At 41.3% G+C, this 25,528-nt stretch overlaps 1 protein-coding gene across 1 annotated transcript in view; it reads right to left on the reverse strand.

Annotated features, from left to right (window-relative positions):
- Positions 1-25,528, reverse strand: part of XKR4 (XK related 4) — a 239,515-nt gene that overhangs the window by 59,400 nt on the left and 154,587 nt on the right. The window contains exon 2 of the mRNA XM_059815684.1: positions 23,757-23,956. Within this exon, the coding sequence (XP_059671667.1) occupies positions 23,757-23,956 (200 nt within the window). The remainder of the gene's footprint in view (positions 1-23,756; positions 23,957-25,528) is intronic.

Genomic DNA, 25,528 nt, shown 5'->3' on the forward strand with positions numbered 1-25,528 from the left:
GATTTTGTAGCTTACAGGAGAAAAACATCCTCAGTCCCAAGAACTTGAGACTTGAAACTTCAATTTTGTAATGGGAGTCAGATCCCTGACTCCACCTGGATCCTCAATGAAATCAGCAAGTCTGCATGGTGTAGGAATCTACACAAATCCCATTTCCAGACTCAGTATACACTCATAATGAAACAGTAAAAAGGTGGTATTAGACACTGGTGGCTTGGATGGGCTAAAGGAGTATAGCAGTAATAAACATTTTGGCATATATTTTGAAGTTCTGTTTGGGGTTTTTTTAAGCAGAAATTTAGTATTTGCTTTTTTTTTTTTAAAAAACTGATGTGGCTTTTACAATGTATTTCAGCGGATCTAAGGTGGTAGCCCTGGGAATTATTTTCATGCATTAGGAAAGAACTGAAAATAAAGCATGTTACCACTAAAAGAAAAGATGGTGCATCACATCTAGTACTAGAGGAGCATGTAGGACTGTGACAGGCTGTGTATATTAAACATTTTCATGGATTTCCATTTTGCCATAGGACAGCTCTAGAGGTATCGTGACATAGGACTGATTCATATTCAACAATCTGCTCTTTCAGATTAGAAACATTTAATTTAGTTTTTTTGAAGACAAAATAATTAGTTTTGTACAAATTTTATCTTAGAATTTTGTAGTTTGCACTTGATCAGTTATTTTTCTAAGCTATTGATAAGTCTTAAATGTTGAAAATTTTCCACTCGGTTTGGGGAATTAAGCAGATTGCTAGTCATCAGAACTTCTTTTTCCAACACCAGTCTTAAGTGTGCTTTTTTCCTCCTTTGTCTTTAATTTATTCTGGGTAGTTGAAAAATCAGATCTTTTGAATAATCAGCTTGAAGTTGCTGAAGTAAGGGAAGTTAGGCCTCTCCTTTCAGAATTACTTAATGAAGGGTTTTTCCATTATTTGTGTCACTTGCATAATCTCTCACAGTAACAACAATATCTATCCGAAACATAAAAGATTCAGCAAGCAAAACTAGCTAGACAATCCCCGGCACCATGTACCTTCAATTTACTGATTATTTCTATCCGATATACTTCAGAAACAACTTCACAGCTCGGTCTCCTTGGCTCTATTAGCCTCCTTTTTATTTGATTTGAAATCACTCTAAAGGTAAGAAACCATGCTAGCTGCTAGATACTATCTCTTAATTGCTCCTGCAGATAACGAGCACCCTAAGGGGCTAAAAAGGTTACAAGGCCCATAGAGACACATCAGAAATGCATAATTTATGCTTCTTCCAGCAGTTAACATTGCAATGTTTGTGTGTGCACAGTCTTTCTTATACTGTTCAGCCACCAGCTTTTCAGGCATTTCAGTTTTTGATGGTTCACCATTAAACAAACTAGCAAAACCTCCAAAAATGTCCCTAGGGCTTTTTCCTCCTAAATCCTCTTCTGTCATATGCCTCAATTATTTGATGGTGAAGGAATTTCCATTTCCCTGATCTTTGTTCCTCTCCTCTCTTCCCCACTTGCAGTCCAAAATAAGTGCCAAGTGGTGAAAAGTATATAAAATAATTAACTTGGCATCTTCTACAGCTTGACTGCAAAGCAGGAATTATTAGTACAAATGAGCGACGCCTGTAGGACCTTTGATATAATTGTTGCTTTGTTTATGCTGACAAAGTATAATGTTTGCATTTTGTTATTCAATCGTTACTAAGGTCTTCGAGACAGTGAAGATATGTCTTTGGTATACAAGAAGCATTTATAATTATTAGAACAAGAATTGTAAACGTAGTGCAAGATCTGCACATCATGTCTGCCTGTGAGAACCAGTTAAACCAGCCTCTACAAATGGGCCTGATGTTTCGTATTCCATCCCTAGAAAACCAGTTTCCTTATGCATGCCCCTTCAATAAAGTGTTTGCAATACAGGCACTTGCAATCAAGTGGTTTTAGCTGGCCTCAGTACTTCTCTCCTTTGCCTCTGAAGCAGCTGATGGATGCTGGTGGTGCCTGTGCTGGTCTACTCAAACGATCTCGCTGATGAAATCTCACGTATCTTCTGATTCACTGAATTCAGATTGTGTCTGCCAGTATGAATTAGACAAACCAGTTGTACGAGGATACTCCCAAGGTATCATATTGGAGCATTTTCTGTACAAGCCTGCAAGGCTGATCTTGTGGCAGGTGGAACAAGCTGTTCCTTCCTTGGAGAACAGCACTCTGTCATTTCTGAGGGCAGCCTAGATATTATAACTCACTGAATGACCTGTAGCAGTATTAAGTCACAAACATTTGCAGTGTCTCTCATTGGTGCAGATTTGACACACAACTGCCATGAGTTCAACCACGAGTTTTTTAAGTGCAGCATCCTATTTTCATTCTAAACTAACTTTCAGCATAGTCCTGGGTGACAATGCAGGACAACTTTTCATGGTGGAGGAATTCAAAATTTCTCAGATTCTAAAGCAATGCAAACTCCTGGCATGTGCACGGAGCCATGTGAAAGCCCTCTCCACAAATTTTTCAAACACCTATCTTGCAGTGAAAGATGTAGAGAAAGTGAATGTGTGTCCATCTCCCTTGATTTTAGCCATCTTCAGGTCAGACATTGAAACTAAATTAATTACCTGGGCTCCATTTCTAGTCCATGGAGAGAAGTGAGCATATCTACAGGGTAAATCATCTCACCTTTATTAGATGCCCCTCGAGAAAGAAAGAATGCCCTTCAGGTGCCTCTATCTTAAGTGGCTTAAAAGGAGCTTGAACAGGACATGTAACTTTTAAACAGAACTATAGTTCAGTGAGATTAACTCCATCCTTAACATGCAGTTTCCTTAGTATCATCTTCACAACTCAGCAAGGTATTTAAATATATGCCCAGCTTTCCACAGCTGAGTAACTAACATGGCTGGCTTAAGTATCTTGTTATATCAGGACTCAATGGTTTCTCGAACGGAATTCTTAACACTCTGCGTGGCTGCCTTTGTTAGACTCCAGGTTGCTTGTTTATGACACTAATTCTCTTTAGCTTTCTTGAGCAGTAGCGTCGGTATTTCAGAGGGCAAAGGGAAAAAAACCTGTTCTAATTTCTTGGTATTTTCGAAATGCACATTTACTTCCACGCTCTGTGATGCATGTCTGACTAAGACTTTGAATTATTTCTGCTTTCCTTTGCCTAAACCTTTTAAATTTATTTATTCTCTGCTGTTATTTACTGAGACTGTTTTATCTAACTCTGTTAAGTGTTCTGGGACACAGATGGTATGAAATGTTCCACACATAATAAAGACTCATTGTTCAGGCAGCTCCCATGGCAGTTGATGGTAAAGATTACAGTCCTGGGCCATAAATTTTATCAGTATTGTGTAAGCAGGATATTGTTGACACTTGATGTTCCCAATTAAAAAAAAAAAAAACCAAACCGAAAAACCTTGTCAGTTTTTTGAGCAGCTTCCAATGATTTCTTCACATGAGAATCTAGGGAGCATATACAGACAGTTGACATCTCTCCATTTGGTGTAATGCTGATTTCAGGCAAGCCAACTGGCTGAGGAATATCTAGTTTAAGACAAAGCTTTTCTCTCTTGTTGACCTACCTATACATTTTCTTGCATAAAACTCCCACTGATGACAAGAAAAGTTGGATATGCAGAGCAATATCCATAAGAAGGTATGGCTCAAAAGCCCGCTAAAACCAATGGAAAACCAAGGCCCCATCCAAGCAGACAGCAGAAAGAAGAACATTGCTGAAACAAGCTTATTGGAGATAGCTTGAATTCTGGCAAAAAACGAAACAAGCCAAAACAAATGTCAGCTCATTTAATATACGTCAGAAGAAGAACCTGAGCCAGATGATCAATGATGTTTGAGAGCATTGGCATATTCCACCAGAATCCATCTAAAATAATCACTCACAGTAACCCTGTGACAGTGGATAGTGTCTGAGAAGCATAACTCAAAATCACTGAGCCAAACTGAACCCAAACCTGAGCCAAAGCCAGAGCAAACCACTGTTTATCAAGAACCAAAGCTGAACCCGAACCGCTAGTGTGAAATCTTTGTTGAATTCCCTTGTGCCCCCCACAGTGTCAGATGCCCATGCCGGGGGCCCAGTATCCCAGGGCTCGCTCAAAGAGCCCCAGTGCGGTGGGGGAGCAGCCTGCTCCTGAGCGACGCGAGGCTGGCTGTCCTGCAGGGCACAGGTCTACTTGGCGTGCTCACAGGAGTATTGCCACCGACATACAAGGAGGAGAGACTGCCCACGATACCTGCAGGTCTTACAACACGAGTTACACTGGGGAGGTCAGATGGAGGTGACCTGCGTGGATGGGACCCCCGTGGGCAATGCTAAGCAGCGGTGAAGGCTATGCTTCTGCAGGCTGCTGTGAGGGCTGGGTAGTGCTCACGGTGCCAGGGTTACAATTGTTCTAGAAAGCTGTCTTGTCTGGAAGAAAAGATATGGGCCTTGTGCTTTTCTTCAGCCTAATGTTGCAGAAGGACTCAGTCCCACAACATCTCAAAATGACTTTAAGTGAAGCTTGTATAGGGATGAGAATTAAAATGTAAGTTAAAGTTTGGTGGGTCAGTTACGTGCTTGCACTCTGCTGGCCAGTACCTTTATTTGCTTGCTTCTTTCTTCCCCCCTCAGAACAGCACATTTCTGCTGTTTTAGATCTGGCTTTTCAATATCCTTGGGTTATAATACTTCATGGCAGCAAGAAGGTATAATTTTAGCACATTTTAGTTTTTATGTCATGCTCTCTCGACCTGCCTCCTTACCTTCTTTTATTCTTTTTCTCTTAAGCAGAAAGGCAACAGAAACCAGGCACTGAAGAAAATGAATACTGTTCCATGACAACAAAATCTAGAGCCAACTGTTGCAGTCAGTTTTAATTTGCATTCCCTGGTGAAACCTTCCCTGGTTAAGCTTACTGGGACATGGAAACACACAGGCTAAAGCAATTTATGATCATGCACATAACTACTGCTTTTTTTAGTTCTTTTTCCTTGCAATTGTTTAAAGGAATTGTTAGTAGAGATGCAGACTTCTGCCAAACCTATATAGTTTTTAGGACATCCATGTGCAGGGTGAATTCTCAGTCCTGAGCGAGGAGAAGTAGGCACGTTTCTCGTGCCCCAGCTGGAGAACAATACAGATTTAGTACCTGTTTGCCTAGAAATCTCTAATCCAGTCCTGAGCCCCTCTGCACGTAAATACATGAGCCACTCTGGGCAGTTTGCCTATTCTTGCCTCACTTTGGACACAGTTAGATGATGTATTGCTAATTTTTGTTGATTATTGTTTTGTGTTTTGTAGCTTAGTATTGTTTCATTAGTTTCTTCATGTTTCATTGCAGGAGAGTGAGTTTGGTGACCCAAATACATCCCTTCTCATCCAACACCTGACAATCCTTTAACTATTGGGAGAGGCCATGATAAAAACACACTGTGAGTTGTATCTTTACAGCCTTTGTAATTGCTTTAGAGGGCTGAACGTATTTTAATGATTGCATATAAAGACAGTCAGGAGCTAAAGCAACTGGTTTTGGCAACAGAAATACTGGTTGAAAGCGGCACCTCCCTTTTCCTCAAAATTTATGACATTGTCTTTAAAACCAGCATCTTCTGCAAATGACAGGGAGGGAAAAGTGTGTTTGGTAGGGGGAATGGAGGGGAGGACAGGAAGGAGGAGGAAATAGGATTTGTCACTTTGCATTAATAAGCCAGAGAGTGAATGTTGGGCAGTAGTGCTTAACTGGAACCGGCATCAAACAGTCACTGCGAAAAACTAATAAACATTTTAGCACTCATTGGTGAGGTGCTAATGAATTTGTATGTATGGTTTTGTGTCCATATAGGGGAAGCAATCAAAAACTTAATATTAGTTAGTTAATTAATACAATTTTTAAGGAAAGATTTTATGTCTCTTGGCCATCTTACCAGGCAGCAAAAATGTAGACCCACTTACAAGTAAGTTCACAGTCCGATGGGCAAGAGATACTTCAATAAAAGAGCAAAAAATGAAAGAAAAACTAACTGTGTTCCAGACAACCCTATTTTTTTAGAGAAACATATATATTCAAAATCCAGTAATGATTTTATGGCGCTTATTAATGGAGTCAAGAAAGCATTGTAAGTTGCAAAATATCTTGTGACTGGATTATTATTAGTCACAAGACTACAAGATGTTAGTGAATTCACAGGGTATCATAAAAAGACTCACAAATATTTTCATGGCTTTCAACATGACATGATTTCAGTTTTTTAATGGGGCAAGCTGTCATTTGGGTCAACAGGTATTTAGACAATTCCTCTGTAGCCATAACATATTTACAAACACATAACTGCAAACTTTTTTTTAAGCGCCAAATGCTTATCCATTTGAAAAGCAGATTATCTATTTATATGCTTAACTATGGATCCCTTTTCCTAACTTTAGACACCCGATTTGTAAAGTGTTTGTCAAAGTAAAAGGTTATTGGTGTGTTACAGGAAGAAACCAAAATAGCATCCCAAAGACTTGATCTAAAAGTCTGGTGTTCTCGTCATTATATTCCAGCTTTTCTCAGATTTCAGATCTTTATCTTCTCTCCTTCCAGACTTGGCAGTGGAGACATCTGGCAAAGTTTTCTATACAGTTCTTGGGACCAGGAATTTGGTATCTGAGAACCATCTTTCCATAGTCTTGCCAGCAGGGCTATTTTATTTCATGGCAGGTACAGCTCATATGTAGAAAAATGTGTGAAAGTCTCTAACTGGAATTCTCTCTTAGTTGAGGACCTTTCTATTTTACTTGTAACTTCTGTATATGCAGTGATCTGTGTCTTCTGTTTTAAGGCTGCATAAAGATCTCTCTAGTTGGCATCAAATCTGGAAATCGATTCACAGTGTGTACAGATATCAAGACTGTCAAAACAGGAGATATTTTTAAGTGTCCGATCTTCCTAATTTGCTCTGCAGAGCCAGTTTAAATATTTCTGAATGTATAATCTGAAAGATTTGGCCTTGGTGACTGTTCCATATTGATGAAACCTCGAGTAGGAGAAAAAAAACTCATAATGCAGAAGAGTTCCCCAGGTGTAGTAACAGATGAACATAAGACAAGTCAGCTGCACTGGACTTGCAGGCCAGCTATTTCATTTGTGTTGCTGATAACAACCAGTGCAAGACACTTCACTGAAAGGTATAAGAAATTCTACAAGAAACAGTTCAGGAATATCCTACCATGAAGGGAAGGGCCTTTTCTACCTCAGGAAACAGAACTCTGAAAGATACAAGTGTGTAAATTCCTCCAGAATGGCTGGAGTGTAAGCATTTGCTATTAGAATTATTATTGTTGTTATTATTATTTAATAATAATAATATTTAATTTAACAACAAAAAAAAAATAATAATAAGGTTCTTCAATCCTTAGTCACCCTTAGTGGTTGCTTGGCCTCAGTGACACTTTATGACAAAGGGATACCTTATACAGGCTAATGGTTTAAAGAGAGCACTTTCTCAATACACGATTTTGACTTTGCCACTGTTCAATTTACTAGTCCTTTAGCGTTCATGTTAGGTGAAATATGGCTGATGTGCTTTCCTAGACGTCACTTGCAGCTCTGTACATTTTATTCAGCTGATCTTTTCAGAAGAGCTTTTTTCAAAGCTCTGTTCATTCTTATTGCCTCACTTGCATCTCAGCTTCAGAAACAAACACAGGACCCTATCTGTGGGGAAGCAGATTTTGCCACCCTCTTACATTTAAGCTTTTTCATACTGGGAAGCCTTTCATACAGAGATGAACTGGGATCCCTTTTTAGATTGTCTGGGTCTTGGCCCATGTCCTTTTTCAAGCCTCAGCTAAAAATGAGTTTTTACAGCTGCTTGGAGTAATTGAGAATCGAAATTTAGAAGTGAATTGCTGACACCACCTTCCTCATTACAGCATTTATCTGCTTCTGTCATGCTGCAATCAGCCCTGTATTGTAAGCGTCTGTGTTGTGAGTCTCTCTGATCTAAACATTTGTTAGCTTAAAATATCAATTCAATTGCAATCCATTATGCTCTGCTCAGAAAACCCATCTGGCTCCAAAGGCTGCTGCCACACGATGTGCTGCTGCTGTGAAGCCAAAGGCCTGATTCTGCCCTTGCTTGCACCGCTCTGCATCTTGAGGAATGGCATTGAAGTAGCTGAAAGTGAACCACCCCAGAGCAGGTGTGGGGAATGAGTCAGCCAGGTGTATGGCTACATCGTGCACTCTTTCCAACTTGTTTTCCCAGTTTTGTGGCTACCCTCATTACCAAGGGAGTGAAATTCAAAGTCTGAAAAAAAACCCCATCAAAACCAGAAAACACCTTTGGATTTTTTCTTGAGGAGATGATTGTAACCCCATTTCTTTCCCGCTGAATCACCATTCAAGACACTTTCAGGCATTTCTGAGACAGCTCTTTAAAAGAAAACTGACTCCATAGGAGTGGAAAGTAAAATCATGCTTTTTAAAGGAAATGCCAAGAAAAGATATAAAATATTCATCACCTAGAAGAATCATTTTTTATTGCAAACCATTTCAGTGTCTATTGTGCTTGCAGGTGAAAACACCTGATTAAAAACCTCTAGATGGGAGTCCTGGTCTCATGGCGTGCATATGAGATTTGCTGGACTACAGTGAGTCTGAAGAAAAGACGCAGGAAGACATTTTCATTTTACTGTTGCCTTGGACTCACGTTGCATGTTTTCTGCCTTCTGCTAAGCAAAACCAGCAAAGAGCCCAGTTACCTAGGAAAGCAGTTATGTTTTGAGCTATATATAAGTAATAAGGATAACAAGCTGTTATGAGCACCCAGAGAGTAAATGCTACCATGCCACTTAGGGTCAGGATCAAGAAGATCACCAGAGCTCAATTTTTTATGGCTTTGGGGCATCTCACTTATTAAGCTTCATTACCAAGAGTGACTAACCTAGGAGTTCAAAATGAGCTCTGAACACCTTTCTGTGGCATGAGAGACCTAGGAAAGATCCAATTTAACTAGGTGATGCACGAACAGCTCTTTCCTATCTATCCACCTTTCCAGTGGTAACAAACCACTCCATACACTTTTCCACAGAGCAGGAAAGAGAGTATGAGAGCACTTGTTAAAACCTGAAAACAGCCTGAAGTTGCATAAGCTTTCCAAGGGCTTTGATGCAGGGGTGGCAGCAGATGGCTGAAGGAGGGGTACACCCTGTCATTTGCTTGCCCCTGTGACGGGGACGACAGCATAGCTCACGAAGCAGCCCCTGAGCTACTGCACATTTTAGCACAGCATAAACCAGTAAGCTGAGATGGGGGTTAGTCTATTTAATTTCACAGACTGAAAACTGCAGCAAATCAGGAGGTTTTTCGTGAGTCATTTAGTTGTCCCCACCAACGGGGACAAGGCAGCAGCCTTGCTCAGAGCGATACAGCAGCTGGCAGAAGGGGCTTGCTGCTGCTCATCTCTGCTACACGTGAGTCCTGAAAGCCCCCCAGCCCCAGGGCCCAGCACCTGCAGCACGCTCCAAATCAGTCCCTCAGCCACTCTCTGACCCTGCTGCAGGTTTGCTGGGTGACACCGGGTGGGTGCTTCAGGAGGGTGCCACTGCCAGGGCTCCTGCAAAGCCTTACAACTGTCCTGGATAGCTGCAGGAAGGTGACGGGGAGGACTATTTGCGGCTGTGCCAGGAAAGCCACACCAAGAGAGGATCCAGTTCACGCTTTTGACTCAATTGTGTGAGAATGGAAGAATTCCTCTGCACCTTGAAATGTCCACAGGGTGGGAAAGAGCATGAAGATGCAGTGTCTGTTGAATGTAATGGACTGGGATCAATAGTGATTCAGTAGCCTCACATCATAAGATTCTTCCTGCCCAGGCTATTTAAGTCATGAGAGCACACTGACCACCCATGCACAAACTATATGCTCCAATCAAAACTAAAACTAGAAATTCTCTCTTCAACTGTAACACAAAAGCCATTAATGATTTGCTTTTAAATTGTATTAATTATATACAGAGAACAGAATATAGTTTACCACTTTATTAACTGACACACTATGAGATATAACACCCACAGGAAAAAAAAAAAAAGGATTTAAAATGTATTTTCATTATAATTTAGTTAGGGAAACCAAAAACTAATAAAATACATTTAATAGGTTTGTACTCCCATTAGGTTAGATAGGACATCAAGCCTAACACAGAAGAGAGCTATTTAATACCTTTTTGTAAAACAACGGTCTTGTAAACTCCAGCCCAGTGAACAGCCTTTATTCACGAAAGCAGTTCCACTGACTCCAGTGAGGAGGTGCCCACAGGGGTGACCCTCCTATGTCAGACTGGACCTTTCGTTTGAGTCTCACTGCAGCACTGGCTATTCATTGATACTCGCAAAACTCTGAGCACAAAGCAAGAACGCAGTGGGTTTTGTTTATACTTGCAGTTCGATACTCACCTAGTGTATGCACAACAGAAAAATACTAATACTTATAAAATAATTTATAGATACTAATTTCCATAGGTGATTTCATCATCTGTAGTATATCCTGTATACAACTGAACCTGAACTTCATGCAAGACACATTTTAAAACCAGTCCCACTTTGACCTGCAACTTTCAGCTAAAATCACTCTCAACAGAAAGGGTTACTCTTCTGGTAAATTTTCTCAAAACCCATAATTTTGCAGTTAGACCAAAAGGTGCAAGATGAATAAGGGAAGGGATATATCATGCACTAACAAAGAAAATGGCTGAGAAAATTTCAGATCTATGTATTTGGAGTAAAGTTGGACATGTACATTGGCTCCCTGACCAAAGCTTTAAAGACCACTGCATGATAAAGAATTCACATTAATTCTTATCTTTGCAGTACTGTGCAGTCTTTGGGTAAGACACAATCACGACTGAAATTTCTCACTGCTATATTAGACACAAGAAAGCTTTTTCTGTGCCAAGCATGCGTCACTTTTCTCCCACCTTTGAACAAAAGTACCAGTCATAGAAAACACAATAATCCAAAATGAAACTAGGAATTTGTTTTTTGGCAAATGTGCTTTTAGCACAACAAAAAGGGAGCAGAAGGATATGCTACTAACTTTCTGATGTTCTGCAACAGATAAAATTCAGTGTGTAGGCAATATATCCCGCTTGCAGAAACTAAATGCGCTACTTTGTTTCTTGGGTTGTCTTTACCATTATGTATATATTAGCAGCTTTGTGGAGCCACGATTAAATTTAAAAACCTGTAGATAAACTGAAACTAATTTTGGGTTTTTTGTTTTGCCATTCTCCCAACAGGAAGGAATTTCTCTTCACAATACCTCCAGGCTCATAATAATCTTAAAGCCTGGACCCATCAGAGGGGAGCAACTGATGCACTGGAGGGCAGGGCTGCCCTGCAGAGGGATCTCAGCAGGCTGAGAGGAGCCACAAAAAGACTTACGAAGGCAAAGGAAAACTCTTGCATGTCCATACCGTTTTGGGCCCCCAGTACAGGAAAGACTTTGACAAACTGGAGTGAGGCCAGTGGAGGGCCACTGAGATGGTCTGGGGCTGGAGCGCAAGGCGTACGAGCTGGGTTTGTGTAGCCTGGAGAGAGGACTGGTAAAGAGGGGTGTGAAGCAAGCGGAGAGATCTAATTGCCATTTTCTCCTAACTAAAAGTGAAATTATAGAGAAAACTTAGATAAACTTTTCTTAGAGGTGCACAGCAAAAGGAGAAGAGGCAACAGTCACACATCACAGCAAGGGAAGTTGTGATTTGCTGTAAGAAAAGAAATTTTCACCAGGGTGGTGAGCACTGGTACACCTCACCCAGAGAGGCTGTGGGATCTCCATCCACAGAAGTACACAAAACTCAAAGAGACGTGGCCCTGAGGAACCTGATCTGTCTTTGAACATGGCCGTGCTTCAAGCAGGGTTTGGACTAGATGTTCTCCTGAAGACGCTCCAACCTAACTTATTCTTTGATTCTGTGACAAGTTAAGAAATTATGTCTCTCAATCTGTATGAGTTGGAAATGCCACCCACAGGTGAGATTCTCAGCTTGGTATTGGGACAAGCTACATCAAGAGAAACCAATCTGGAAATCGTATGCATATGCAAACAGAATCATAGTATCATAGAACGGTTTAGGTTGGAAAGGACCTTAAAGATCATCTAGTTCCAATCTCCCTGCCATGGGCAAGGACACCTTCCTCTAGACCAGGTTGCTCAAAGCCCCGTCCAACCTGGCCTTGAACGCTGCCAGGGATGGGGCATCCACAACTTGTGGCTTGATGGGCATGGTGCTGTGTGGTGTGGGTGGGTTGTTTTGGTGTGGGTTGTGGTGTGTTTTGTGGTTTGTGGGTGGTTTTAGGTTTTTTTTTTGTGTGTGTGTGGTGTTTTTTTGTGTTTGTTTTTTTTTTTTTTTTTTTTTTATGGTTGGACTTGATGATCTTACAGGTCTTTTCCAACCTTAGTGATTCTGTGATTCTGTAGCTTCTCTGGGCAACCTGTCCCAGTGCCTCACCACCCTCATTGTGAAGAATTTCTTCCTAATATCTAATCTAAATCGGTTCTCTTTCAGCTTAAAGCCATTACCTGTTGTCCTATCACTACACGCCCTTGTAAAAAGTCCCTCTCCAGCTTTCTTGTAGGCCACCTTCAGATACTGGAAGGCTGCTATTAGGTCTCCCTGGAGCCTTCTCTTCTCCAGGCTGAACAACCCCAACTCTCTCAGAAGAGAAACAGAAGTTTATAAAAACAGTTATAATTCTCTCCTTTCAGACTGGCATGATACTTTTAAAGTATTACAAAGTATGTGTCTAAAGTTGGGCTCACATATGTAAATACGTGACAAGATTTTTCAAAATTTAGTGGAGGAGGCACCCACCTAATATCTTTGGTAATCAGCTGATTTACTAAGGCCTTTCATTAGGATTTTGAAGCTTAACTGAAGACATCTGTCTCTGCAAATGTAGCTAGGATATTAATGTGGCCAGAAGAAAGAAGACAAATGAGTAGCAGTAAAATGTATACTAAATCTTCTTAACACTGTTTTTAATGACGTTTTTCTATTAAACTGAGATATGCAGATTTCATGCTGGTATGTTATGAAGCCTTCCTGCCATTCATTCAGAATGACCTGCATAGTATATTCTTCATTTTTCCTGTGATTTAATGAGTGGCCAAAAACGGGCAATGAGTGGCCAAGCTCCACAAATACTACTTTTTGTATCACATCACAAACTCATATTAATTTGTTTATACATTGCTATGTGATCCTGTGGTCTTTTTATGACTGGTTAATAGGAACTAAGCAAGGATAAAGATACCAGCACAAACTCAGTAAAAAAGAGAGTGACCAGAACATATTATTTGGGAAAAAATGTTGGAGGTAGTTCCACTCTTGTTCCTGAAGTTGCTAGAGGAATTAGGTTTGTTTACTGCACTTAAACAGAAAGAATAAATAATTCTCTGGGTGACTTTCAGAGTTTGAGGTCCTGTACACTGGGTTTGTTATAGATGTGCTAAGAAACAACACCATCACTCTGCTAACTCCTTATCTTCCTGACAATACCTTCCACATTGCGTACATTGGTTTCTTTACATAAAGTTGTATTGATTTATCATACCTATAGATACATGAATGGACAGAGACAGGACATCTGGAAACAAGAATGCAGCAGTTGGCATAGGGACATCTATTACATCAAGGTATACAGGAAGAAGAAAGGCAAAAAAAGTCATAACTGATGAGAGCTGTGGTTCTGCTAGGTGATGGAATTAGTGAAAGGATAGTGTCTAGTGAATGGAAAACTGAATCAGTTAATGTAAGAAACAAGAGAACTATTGTTGCAATGAATCTGGGTATCAAAACACAGGAAATAAAGTCATGGGTAAAAGCATACATAAAGCACTATAGGGTTTCAAGGAGTAGTATAGGGTTACAGAAACATCATGGACTCGTAATCATTCCCTGGACGTAGGTACTGAAGGGGAGCTGGAATTCCGAAAAGATGGAAATAATGGTAAAAAAGTCGTGTGTGTGAATGGAATGACAGATTGAAGTTTCAGAAAGGGATCCCCGATAAAACAGATTCTGTTTGCATACAAAATTACTTTGTGGAAAGATAGTGGGTAGTTGTTAGAGCCTGCTGTAGAATTCCAGAGTTAAATTTGGATATGGATAGAGATGTTCAAACTGTTATTACAGGGAGAAATTCTGCAGAGGATTGTCTCATTATGGCAGACTCCAATTTCTTAAATATAGGCTGGAGAATAAATGCTACTGAAGGCAGCCCAGATATTCTGTAGTGTGACAACTGACAGATTTTCTGACAGAAAGCAGAGAGGCTGTAACTTAGTTACAGTAAGTATTGACGATGTTATAGGACAGTTAATTGTAAAAAATAGCATCAGATCACATGAACGTTGGTTTAATTTAAATAAAATGGAGGGATAAACAAAAATATATCTTTTAGTAAGTCTGCCTATCAGAATTTTAAGGAAATGAGTGAAGGCAGCAGAAGTTAATTGTTCTGGGACTTCTCTGTGGAGGAGATTTGGATTTTCTTTCAGGCAAAACACAGAAGAATTTCTGGAGCTTTTAAACCCTGCAAAGCAAAAAAAAAATCCGGAAAAAGCCTCAAAAACTAGCTGTATGAAAACCCACCTCAAAAATGATGCCTAGCTGGATATGGAAAAAGCATGATCAGCAATAAAAGCTGTGCCTTACAGGTCAATTTTCAATAAGGGCATTTGAAACAAGGAATCGGACAGAGCCAGCTGATAGGAAATGGGAACAGAAAGGAAATCTGCGTTACCGTAGACGGAAGCAAAACTCAGAGCTCCTTGTTTTCACTCCGTGCAACCAGAAAAACTCTGTCCCAGGCTCCCAAAAGAGCTGGCATATGAAATCCTGCTGCTGGTGAGAAGCATCCTAAGTAAGTCCCTCCACTCAGAACTCATGCCATGTGACTGTAAAAGAGGCAATGTGGTGCATTTCACAAGTACCTGACTAAAACAGGCCTACAATGCAGGCTTCACAGAATCATAGAATCATTTAGGTTGGAAAAGACCTTTAAGACCTTCAAGTCCAACCGTAAACCTAACCCGGCCAAGCCCACCACTAAACCATGTCCCTAAGCGCCTCATCCACACAGCTTTTAAAAACCTTCAGGGATGGGGACTCAACCACCTCCCTGGGCAGCCTGTTCCAATGCCTGACAACCCTTTCAGTGAAGAAGTTTTCCTAATACCCAGCCTAAACCTCCCGTGGTGCAACTTGAGGCTATTTCCTCTTGTCCTGTCACTCATCACTTGGGAGAAGAGGCCAACACCCACCTCTCTGCAACCCCCTTTCAGGTAGTTGTAGAGAGCGATGAGGTCTCCCCTCAGCCTCCTCTTCTCCAGAGTAAACAATCCCAGTTCCCTCAGCCGCTCCTCATAAGACGTGTGCTCCAGACCCCTCACCAGCTTCGTCGCCCTTCTCTGGACACGCTCCAGCACCTCAATGTCCTTCTTGCAGTGAGGGGCCCAAAACTGAACACAGTATTTGAGGTGCTGCCTCACCAGCGCCAACTACAGGGGCACGATCACCTCCCTGCTCCTGCTGGCCACACCATTTCTGATACAAGCCAGGATGCCATTGGCCTTCTTGGCCACCTGGGCACACTGCTGGCTCATATTCAGCCGGCTGTCGACCAACACCCCCAGGTCCTTTTCTGCAGGGCAGCTTTCCAGCCACTCGTCCCCAAGCCTGTAGCATTGCATGGGGTTGCTGTGTCCAAGTGCAGGACCCGGCACTTGTCCTTGTTGAACCTCATCCAATTGGCCTCGGCCCATCGATCCAGCCTGTCCAGATCCCTCTGCAGAGCCTTCCGACCCTCGAGCAGATCAACACTCCCTCCCAACTTGGTGTCGTCTGCAAACTTACTGAGGGTGCACTGAATCCTCTCATCCAGATCATTGGTAAATATATTAAACAAAAGTGGAACACCACTTGTGAGCGGCCGCCAACTGGATTTAACTCCATTCACCACAACCCTTTGGGCCTGGCCATCCAGCCAGTTTTTAACCCAGCCAAGAGTGCACCTGTCCAAGCCATGAGCAGTCAGTTTCTCCAGGAGAATGCTGTGGGAAATGGTGTCAAAATCTTTACAAAGTCTAGGTGGTCAACATCCACAGCCTTTCCCTCATCCACTAAGCGGGTCACTTTGTCATAGAAGATCGGCTTAGTCAGGCAGGACCTGCCTTTCATAAACCCATGCTGACTGGGCCTGATTGCCTGGTTGTCCCGTACGTGCTGCGTGATGGCACTCAAGGTGATCTGCTCCATAGTCTTCGCCAGCACCAAGGTTAGGCTGACAGGCCTGTAGTCCCCTGGAATACGATACAAAGCTTTAGAGCATCTTTTGAAGCAAAAACTAATTGAAGATGAAGGTAAACATAAAAAAAGAATAAATATAACAGATATCTGCAAAAAAAGTAGATCATAAGAGAGGCACAGAGTCTAGGCTAACTTGATATCTTTCTTTCATAACCTCTTTCTCAACAAATAAAATGTGGCAGATCTAGTCTTGTCAAAATTTTGGCAGAACGGTGATTGCCATGCTAATGGGAAAGTACTGATAAAACTTGAGAAGATGGGGATTAGTAGAAGATAGCTAAGGCAGGTAAAGGAACTAGTTAAAGAAAGATACTCGAGATTATGTTGAAATGCTATTGAAAAACTCTTGGGCTGGAGTAGGATTGCTATTACTTTTTTCAGTACTGATTACACTTGGAACCAACCTAGTCTGCATATTTCTTCTAATGACCTTGTCTTTAAAAAGTAATATACTAATAAGGTTTTGGGAGACATTATCGATGTAGAAAAGGAGAGTGATATGCAGAAAAATCAGGAGTACCTTGCAGGCTGGAAAAGTAGAAACGAGATGAAATTTCATTACATGCATTTAGTTGCTAATCATTTTTTCTAATGTAATTGAAGCCTCATCAGAGTGATATGACACCAGAAGAGCCTGTGTGTTCAAAAGGACCACGAAACAACCAGGATTAACCAGTGCAATGCCTGAGTCAACAGGGAATTACAATCCGAGATCATACCTAGTGAGATATTGCCATGAGAAATATCAGAGCTCTGGAGAAATGTAAACTGGAGTACTCTGTATAGTCTTGGTCATCCATATTCACCAGAGATGAATTCAAACTGGAACTGATGAAGGGAAAGTCTATGAAGATAATCAAGAGAATGCAGAACCTCTCATCAGATGAGAGAATGAGCAGCAGGACAAATGACTCTTACTTTCCCATCAAAGCATCTCTTATTCCTTAATCCCATCTGTCTATCACAATAGTCCTACCGAGCAGAGGAGCGCAGTGCAACACCTCGTCTGGAAGGATGCGTATTTGGACTGGCTGGTGGCTAGTGGCTAACAAAAAGAATAGTGGTTGAAGTCTGCCTGCTTTTCCCTTTAGTGGAGGCTCTCATTTGTCTTGTCTTCCTCTGACTTGGATGCTTTTTTCACAAAATTTAAAGAAACATGATTATCTTTGAGATGTTGGCTGTTCTTTTATATTTGATTTAAATATTCCAATGGTTCAGAAGTTTTTAAAAGACAGAAATGAAGGACAGAAATGGACTATCTAATCACAGGAACCTCATTTCCTTAGGGAACAAGTGTGAAAACAGGGATAGTGCAAGAATAAATAGGGACAGACTGCTGATGAAATTAAAAAGGCAGGACAGCAGCAGCAGATTCTCTATCAATCAGAGAATTAAACTTCCAACTGGTATATTAGACACAAAGGGTATAACTAGTTTTGAGATTGTAATCAGGTTATGAAATGGATTATATGACATGATCGCCTTCAGGAACTTCTCTCCTGCCCTATCAGAAAAAAGGGTGCGCTAATACGATGGCTCGATCCTAATAAGTGCAAGATAACATTTTAAGATTTTCAAACAGTCCTTCAGATCAGTTTAAAAGTCATTTGCAGAAGACACATTTACTCCATAGCATAACATATTTGTTCATCCTTGTCACTGAAAATCTGTTTTGCCAAGTTGCAGGCAGACTCTGTGACTATTGCTTGCTCTGGTTTTCTTTCTCTCTGGAAGGGCTGGGTGCTGGACTGCAGTGGTGCAGAACCCTGACAGCACAGAGAAACGCAGTGGCAGGTTGCCCAGAACTCAAGTGCTGCACCTTATTTCCATACAAATATACATTGAATTGTATCAGATTTTACATCAGAATTCTTTTTTTTATTTAAAGAGCACTGCAAATGTAGGCAGCATTTTACAGAGCAATCCAAAATTGCTGTGAAGGTCACAAAAAACGAAAAGCCATGTAAAAGCATAGCATTGTCCTCACAAAAAAAAATGTAGACTTAAATGAATTTCAGTTTACTGTGCTGATATGAAAAGACTTTGAATTCCTGATGCACGAGGATGAGCTTTGCCAGAGGATTTTTTAATGAACTAGCTAACACACAATTTCCTACTGCCAGATAAAGTTAGGACCTATCAGCCATGTCATAAACTGCTAGCAAGTCTCTGAACTTCTTGTTCAGCTCAGGCAGGAACAGCAATTTTTTTGGAGTAGAAGGACTGGAGAGCGATGCTTGGTGGCACTGTGAACTTTTGTATGCTGGCTGTGGTGTCAGCGTATGAACAGTAGGGGAGTTTCCAAAAGAGCTGGTAGAAAATGGGAAAATGGTTGGCCAGGGAGATTTCCTGGAAATGCAGTTTCAGCAGAATCCAGCAGCTCTGCGGTGTGTGGTGACTTCAATGAAACTTGATGAATTTATATATTGTTCTGAACTTCTCTTTTTGCTTCTGCACTACTGTCAGTCTACATTAAGAACTGCAGCTTTATATGATATAAACTTTGATTAGACTTTGATTAAACTTTGATGGAGACTTTGATTAATAGTACTGTATGGAGAAGCCAGAACAAACCCCCCAGGGGCTGATGAAGAAAAAAATGTCAAGTGCTGACTAGCCACCATAATATGCAGTAAACAGGAATGAGTATCTAATCTATAATTTAAACAATGTGTTAATTAATACAGCATAAATAATGAAATCTGTGGTAAATCCAGGGAGTAATCTTGTCTATGTGCTCATCTAGGAGCAGCTAGAACACCATGCCCTTGAATAAGAAAGCAGTAACTGTATGGTAACGGATAGGAGTCCCTTTCCAATCAGATGATCAGCAGGACTTTTTGCATGCTGGTTTTTACTAATTTTAAGATGAGAAGTCTTTCTAAAGTCAAATGGCATAGTGGGAAAATTGAAGGAAGTAAAAGAAGAGTGCCAAGGGATGACTGCCAGTCTACAGGCATGATTGCAAAATGAGGTGCCCCAGAAAGGGACAGCCCTGACCTTCCTTACCCACCCTGATGCTGTGTCCCCCCTGCCTCCCCAGGGCTGGCACTACTAGTCCTGTGACACCCCCCTGCCCCAGGCAGTACATCTGGATCCTGCTGAGCCTCAACCAAATTAGCAATGGGGGAAATAAAAGTGTCCGAGGGACCCAGTGTGCAGCCATGGGAATGCCAGTGACGTGACAGGAACACGCAGCTTTGGTGAGGTGCCGGCAGGAATTTCCATGATGAAATCAAAGGTTTTCAGGGGCAACCTGCAGGTAAGTTGGCTTCAAGTGATTGTGGAATAACCCCGCTGAGCCAACTTGCCAGTCCAGGTCTGTCTATCACTTTGTCAGTCCTAAGACCTGTCGAGCCAGCAGAGCAAACGTAGTGAGATGTGGCTGTTATGCAGGATGTCCAGAGACCCAACCAAGGAAGAGTCTCGTAGCTTTTAGACTGATCTTACTGTGTCAGCAAATCTACCTAATATTTAGTCTATGGCAGTTTATTGTGGAAGTGTTTGTTTTTATAGCAAAGACTGTAAAACTGCTTATTTGCTAAATGGCTTGAAGGGTGGAGGCATTTTTAAGGGAATTACTTGCAGCCTTCCGAATTTATTGGGGTAATCCAATAATCCAAACACCTTCAACTCTGGTATTTCAGTTCCCTGTGACTCGGAGGTAGATCCAGCGCAGCCCAGATTGCCCAGCCCTGGGAGCAGAACTGAAGACACAGGACGCAGCGCCCAGGTCCACAAGCAGTTTCAGGCAGTTGGTGTATGTAGGCTGGCACTGAGATCAGTTAGCCCACCCTGGCTTCCAGGCTATTGCTGTTAGACTGTTTCTGGTAGTGGAATTATCTCACCTGCAGATGGTTCAGACAGTTCTGTCCACATATATGCCCTTATGCAAACAAATGGATGCAGGATGAGCATCAGTTGTTTCGATGGACTTCCTGCCATTGCTCCCCCCACATGCAGAGCTGCCTCACTCCTCATACAGTTCCCACCTAGAATAGGACTGGTGAAGCGAGTGACTCCCACCATGAAGCTGCTTAGGCCATGACTTTCCTACAAACTAGGGAGAGGAGAAAGAAAAAAGAAGGCAAAAAAAGAAAAAAGCAATGCAGTTTGGAGGTGCTCCTGACTCAGCAGAGAAATTGCTGCGGGAGTGCTGCACTCAGAGCACATGAAGAGACAGGAAGGGAAACAGACTCCCATGAGGAAAAGACTGAGGAATTGCTTATTTTCAAGGCACATCTGTCTTCTAGAGAGTAGATATTTCTTCAAACTCAAAGGAACTACCAGGGTGGAAAAGGTGGAGGTAATAAGGGGGGTTAGCACAGCTCCAGCTTAGTCCAGCATCATACTGAAGTTGTTTGTCTTCTTGAGGAATTAGCACTGAGAAATCATCAGCTTCCCCCATAAGCCGTTTCACTCCTTCCACTCTGGGAGGGACCTGGCTGCTGGTTGTAGGCAGAATGAGAAAGATCATTGCCTCTAATTGGGCCAGTTTTGATGAAATCTTAAAGAAGAATCAGATTTTTAGATAATAATTTAGATACTGTTTTATCAATACTCAGATTTCTCTGAGTGCCAACGTAGAAGAAAGATGCCACTCCATAATGACTGTGTGGCCTCCCGCATAAGCAATGTTCTGCTGCAGCAGTCACGGACAGTGGTACACAATCCTTGCTAGAAGTTTACCTTACAGTTTTCTAAGTCATGCTTGGGGTGCCCAGGCAAGTGCTAAAGGATCCTTGCCGTGCATCCTCTGGGCTTTTGAAGCGGCCCTCACTGCAGCGTATAGAAGGCTGAGAGGGAAGGTTTTGCACACATTGCGCAATATTTTTCTTGATCTTCATAAGGATGTCTGTACATACCTGTATGTATTTCTTACCTTGGTTAGCAGGGCTTAAGGACTGAAATAAGAAATAATCCACACCTAGCCAACACCCGTTACAAAATGGGGAATCTTCAGTCACACTGACAGCATTCTCCTGTTGGGAATGATGCTATTTTGGTGCATTTGGAATGGAAAATATACAACTTGCTAAATAAAATATTTAACAGTTTTTCTTGTGGTCATTAATGGCTTGATATTAGAAATAACCTGCTTATAGACCAAGACATTTCCAGTATCATTCATTTCCCATTCCAAATTTGTGGTTTGTGACGGAGGTATACTTTTAAGAACGTGGACTAGCAATGGCACTTATCAATTGTCATGACAACTTTGTCCTGCGGGACAGAGAACTAAAAGAACAATAATAAAAAACAAGTAGCATTCACTCAACAAAGAAAATCAATCAAACACTCTGTTTATTGATCCATGTTAGAAATCTCTATAACAGGCTCAGTGAGTGGACAGCTAGCTGAAGCATATACCTTATGGCTAAGCCTTTTAAAACACCCAGTTGTAGCATGAAGCCAGTGAGAGAAACTATGTCTCCTTATGCAGCTTCGCAGCAAATCTATCATCCTATAGTGCAACACATTATCCTTAACATTTCTTTAAAAAAGGAGAGAGAACAGAAAGAGGATTTTCACAGCTGGCAATGTACTAAAACATTTATGCTTTCATCAGGAGAATATAATGGTAGTACTGTTTAAGAAAATGTTACAACCTTGTTTAATTTCCTTAGGTTTTTTAAATGGAGCCTTTTCTCCTTGGAAGATGGAAGAAAACAGGGGAAGAGAGAATAAGCAAATATTTTCAGCCTTCTCAGCTGAAATCCATAATTATAGTTTTATTCCTTTATGGTTTCTGATACCTAGATTTCACAGAGCTGATTGCAGGCTTCAGGAACCATCTTCGCCTTTTAGATTGAAGCATTTCACGTTTTCTCTAATTAACAACCACTTGCAGAGTACATCACAGGCTTAGTGCCTACTCACCAGCCAGGTTTCTCATAGACACATCTATTATTGCACTAAAATGAGGGTGAGAGGCCTTCTGTATTAATAGTTTATGAAGATAGCTAAATTACAGCTGACCATACAGTATTCTGACTATGTTCTTCTCCTAAGCCTTTCTCTGGACTCTCTTTTTCTGGGGGGGACAAAGCTTCCTGAAGTGATAATACCTTCTCCTGCATGATAATAGTTTGGACTGGCTGGTGTGAGGCAGCTTCATTTTGAGAAACAGCTGTAGGAAGTGCTTAGGCAACCTTCTTTGTACGGAACACCACCTGATCAAACAGAAACTTTGGCTTTCTTTTCCCCTTAAGGTGACAGAGTTTTAGATCTAAAGAAACAAAACCAAAAAGAACACAGGAAGCAGGACAGCAGTTACTAGATGTCAGTTCAAAGGGGAGGTAAATGAAAAGCCCCTGATTTATCCACAGGAAACTGCCCAGGATCAAGGTCTTCAGTTACCCACTTTGTTCCCAGTCCTTTTTCACCCAGTCAGTCTCACTGCATGTTACTCATAATAAGCTAACTAGACCCAGAACTTCTTGGAGCAAGGTGCTGTCACAGTTTTATCTTGTACAGTGGCAAGCACATGAGTTGTTTCTTAAAAACAAATGGCAAAAATGCTGCATTTCCTTCCTCCCTCTGTCCCTTTGCTCCTCCTCTCTTCACTCCTCACTGCCTCATGGCATTTATGTCACCTTCTGGATCCCAAGTTCTCATTCACCTCATTCCCTTGCCAATAATTTCTGCCCAGGTGCAGCCATAAGGCAAAACAATGGTGCATTACAAAAGGAAAGCTGTCAGGTAGCCAAAAGTAGCATCAAAAGCAGTGGAGAAGGAGATATTCTTATATCTGTATCGCTGACTGGCAAAACCCTATGGCAGGACATATACATGCATTTACCACTTTAAAGAAGTAATCATGCTTGCTGAAAGCATCAACCTTAGAAGGAAGCCCACAGCTTGAAGGAATAAGTATTGCTATAATGCTCAGGAGATGACTTGCATTCTTTCAGATAAACATGGCCGAGAACTGATGGACATGTATTTCATAGACACCGGCATTTTCTTCACAGAATAGCTGTTTTCTGCCAGGCCGTTTTCTGTTTTGCATAATACCACATGAACCTCATTACTGCAGTTTGTAGGGTTTTGAACATACGTGGAAAGAAGCATAGGGAGAAGAGCAATAGTTTGATTGATGCAATTTTCACATTGGCCCAGTGGATAATCAGAAGAGCTCTTCTATTACAAGGACATGCAGAAAGCAAAACGTTATAAATCCTACCCACAACGCAGAGCCAATAGAGAGGCTAAAAAACCTCCAACAACACAGGCTTTCTTGACAGAGTCATTGTTAACAGCTTAATAGCAGCTAGCAGGTAGGATCTGCTCTTATGCCAGGAGCACAAGGCACACAGCAGTTTGAAAGAAGGATAAATATGTATGTATAGAAATTACATCTTCCTAAAATGATAAAAAACAAATAGATTAAATGAACCCCTACCTTGGAGAGCCTGGAGTGTACGAGTCTGTACAACAATACAGAGCTGCAGGACCAGCTGTGGTGCACTTTCCAGAAACGTGGCTAGCAAATGCAGCATACTCACATCTGCATACTCATACACCATTTTCCAATAAAACCGCCATCTGTCATTCTCTCCACTCCGTCGACTCCGGATACCCAAGTATATTGTGTGGAAATACCTAGAAATAAAAGAGAGACGTTATAGAAATGCAGAACGATATTTTACAGGTAACACTTCTGCTTGAAAATAACCAACATTTTTTCAATGCACTTCAAAATAATGAACATTTATTTAAAAGGATTATCGTATTGCAATTTATAATAGTTGATGTGGTAAGAGTAAACTAAACTGAAGACAAGACTTGCCTTCATAAAACCATTTAAAAAGCTTAGCATTGTTTTATTTGTTAAATAGTATTCCTTTCAAGGACCCAGTTTTCTGAATTGAAATACAAGGGGGATGTGCTGATTATATGGCCTCCCTCAGAGTTTTTTCAAATAATGGGGGAAAAAAAGCTGATTCTGCAATGGTCTCTACTCAGAACCTGCAAAAAACTGATCTCCTTTCTGCATGACTGTATGTGGACTTGGAAGACTACCTGCACTGCAAGCCTGGAGTGGTTTTAGCCTGGGGCCCTGCTATGGCTGAGCTCATTGTCCTGCTTTTCCACCTGTCTAATGCATTGAATATCATATTTCAGATACTGTCAAATATATAGTGCTTTTTCTCATAGTTTGATTATTTTAGGAGGAGAGAACATGTAGCTGTGAGTTCCTATTTTAGGAAGAGTGGAGATCTGGCTGTGGGCTCCCCTGGTGATTAGAAGTGACTCACTACGATAGCTCCCATGCAGCAGCAGCAGCAGCAAGAAGCAGGAGCCAGGAGCCCAATAGGCTGCTGCTGTTGGCAGCAGTAACCAGCAGATGTGAGAAGTAACGGTCAGAAAGAACGTGTCAGCTCTGATGGCCTGTGCAAGCAGGGGCAAAAACACCTGGTCACCATCCAATTAAATAGATTTCAGTGAGTACAGGAGCAATGAGTGGTTTTCGAAAGCAACTGATGTCTTCTGACGGCCAAGCCACCCAGCTGCTGTGATGCCTTTCGTGACCCTTGCAGAGCTTGCAGGAGTCTCCCATGACACACCTGTGTCACAGCACAACGACCATTCTGGGTGGCCTTTGATCTGCTCTATTATTCTGATCTGCTCTCTGTTATTCTGTGACAGAAAGTCTAGACTCCCACCCTGCTCCTACAATTTTAGTTCAAAACTACTTAAGGCTGGCAGAAAAGCAATCTCACTTAACGAAAAATTCCGAAGATTAAGATACTGTCTTGCATCAGGGTGTCTTGCATCCTACTGGAGTGCCCCGTTGGGCTACTAACTGATATGGATCTCTCTCTTTTTTCTCACCGTATCTTTCACATCCTGGTCCTGAAAGCATTTCCTTATGATCTTTTTAATATGTTTTCACAGCACTTTTTTATTTTTAGTGAGATTATATTTTCTAATAAGAAAACTTTTAGTAAATTTTAAACACTTTCAACGTGAATTGTTTTAATTGGTTAAGATAAAACATTTCAGTATTTCTCCTCCTTTTCACAAGCCCTTGTCTTAAAACCCTTTTCATAACTGGTGGAGCATGGCGAATTGTCGAACCTCTTTTTGTATAGGCTACATGCAACCTTTCATCCCTCTTCTGTTTAGTTGTAACTCTGGCAGTATCCTTGTCGATGAGAAGATTTTTGGCCT

The sequence above is a fragment of the Gavia stellata genome, chromosome 3 (genome assembly GCF_030936135.1).
Source record: "Gavia stellata isolate bGavSte3 chromosome 3, bGavSte3.hap2, whole genome shotgun sequence".
Lineage (NCBI taxonomy): Eukaryota > Metazoa > Chordata > Aves > Gaviiformes > Gaviidae > Gavia > Gavia stellata.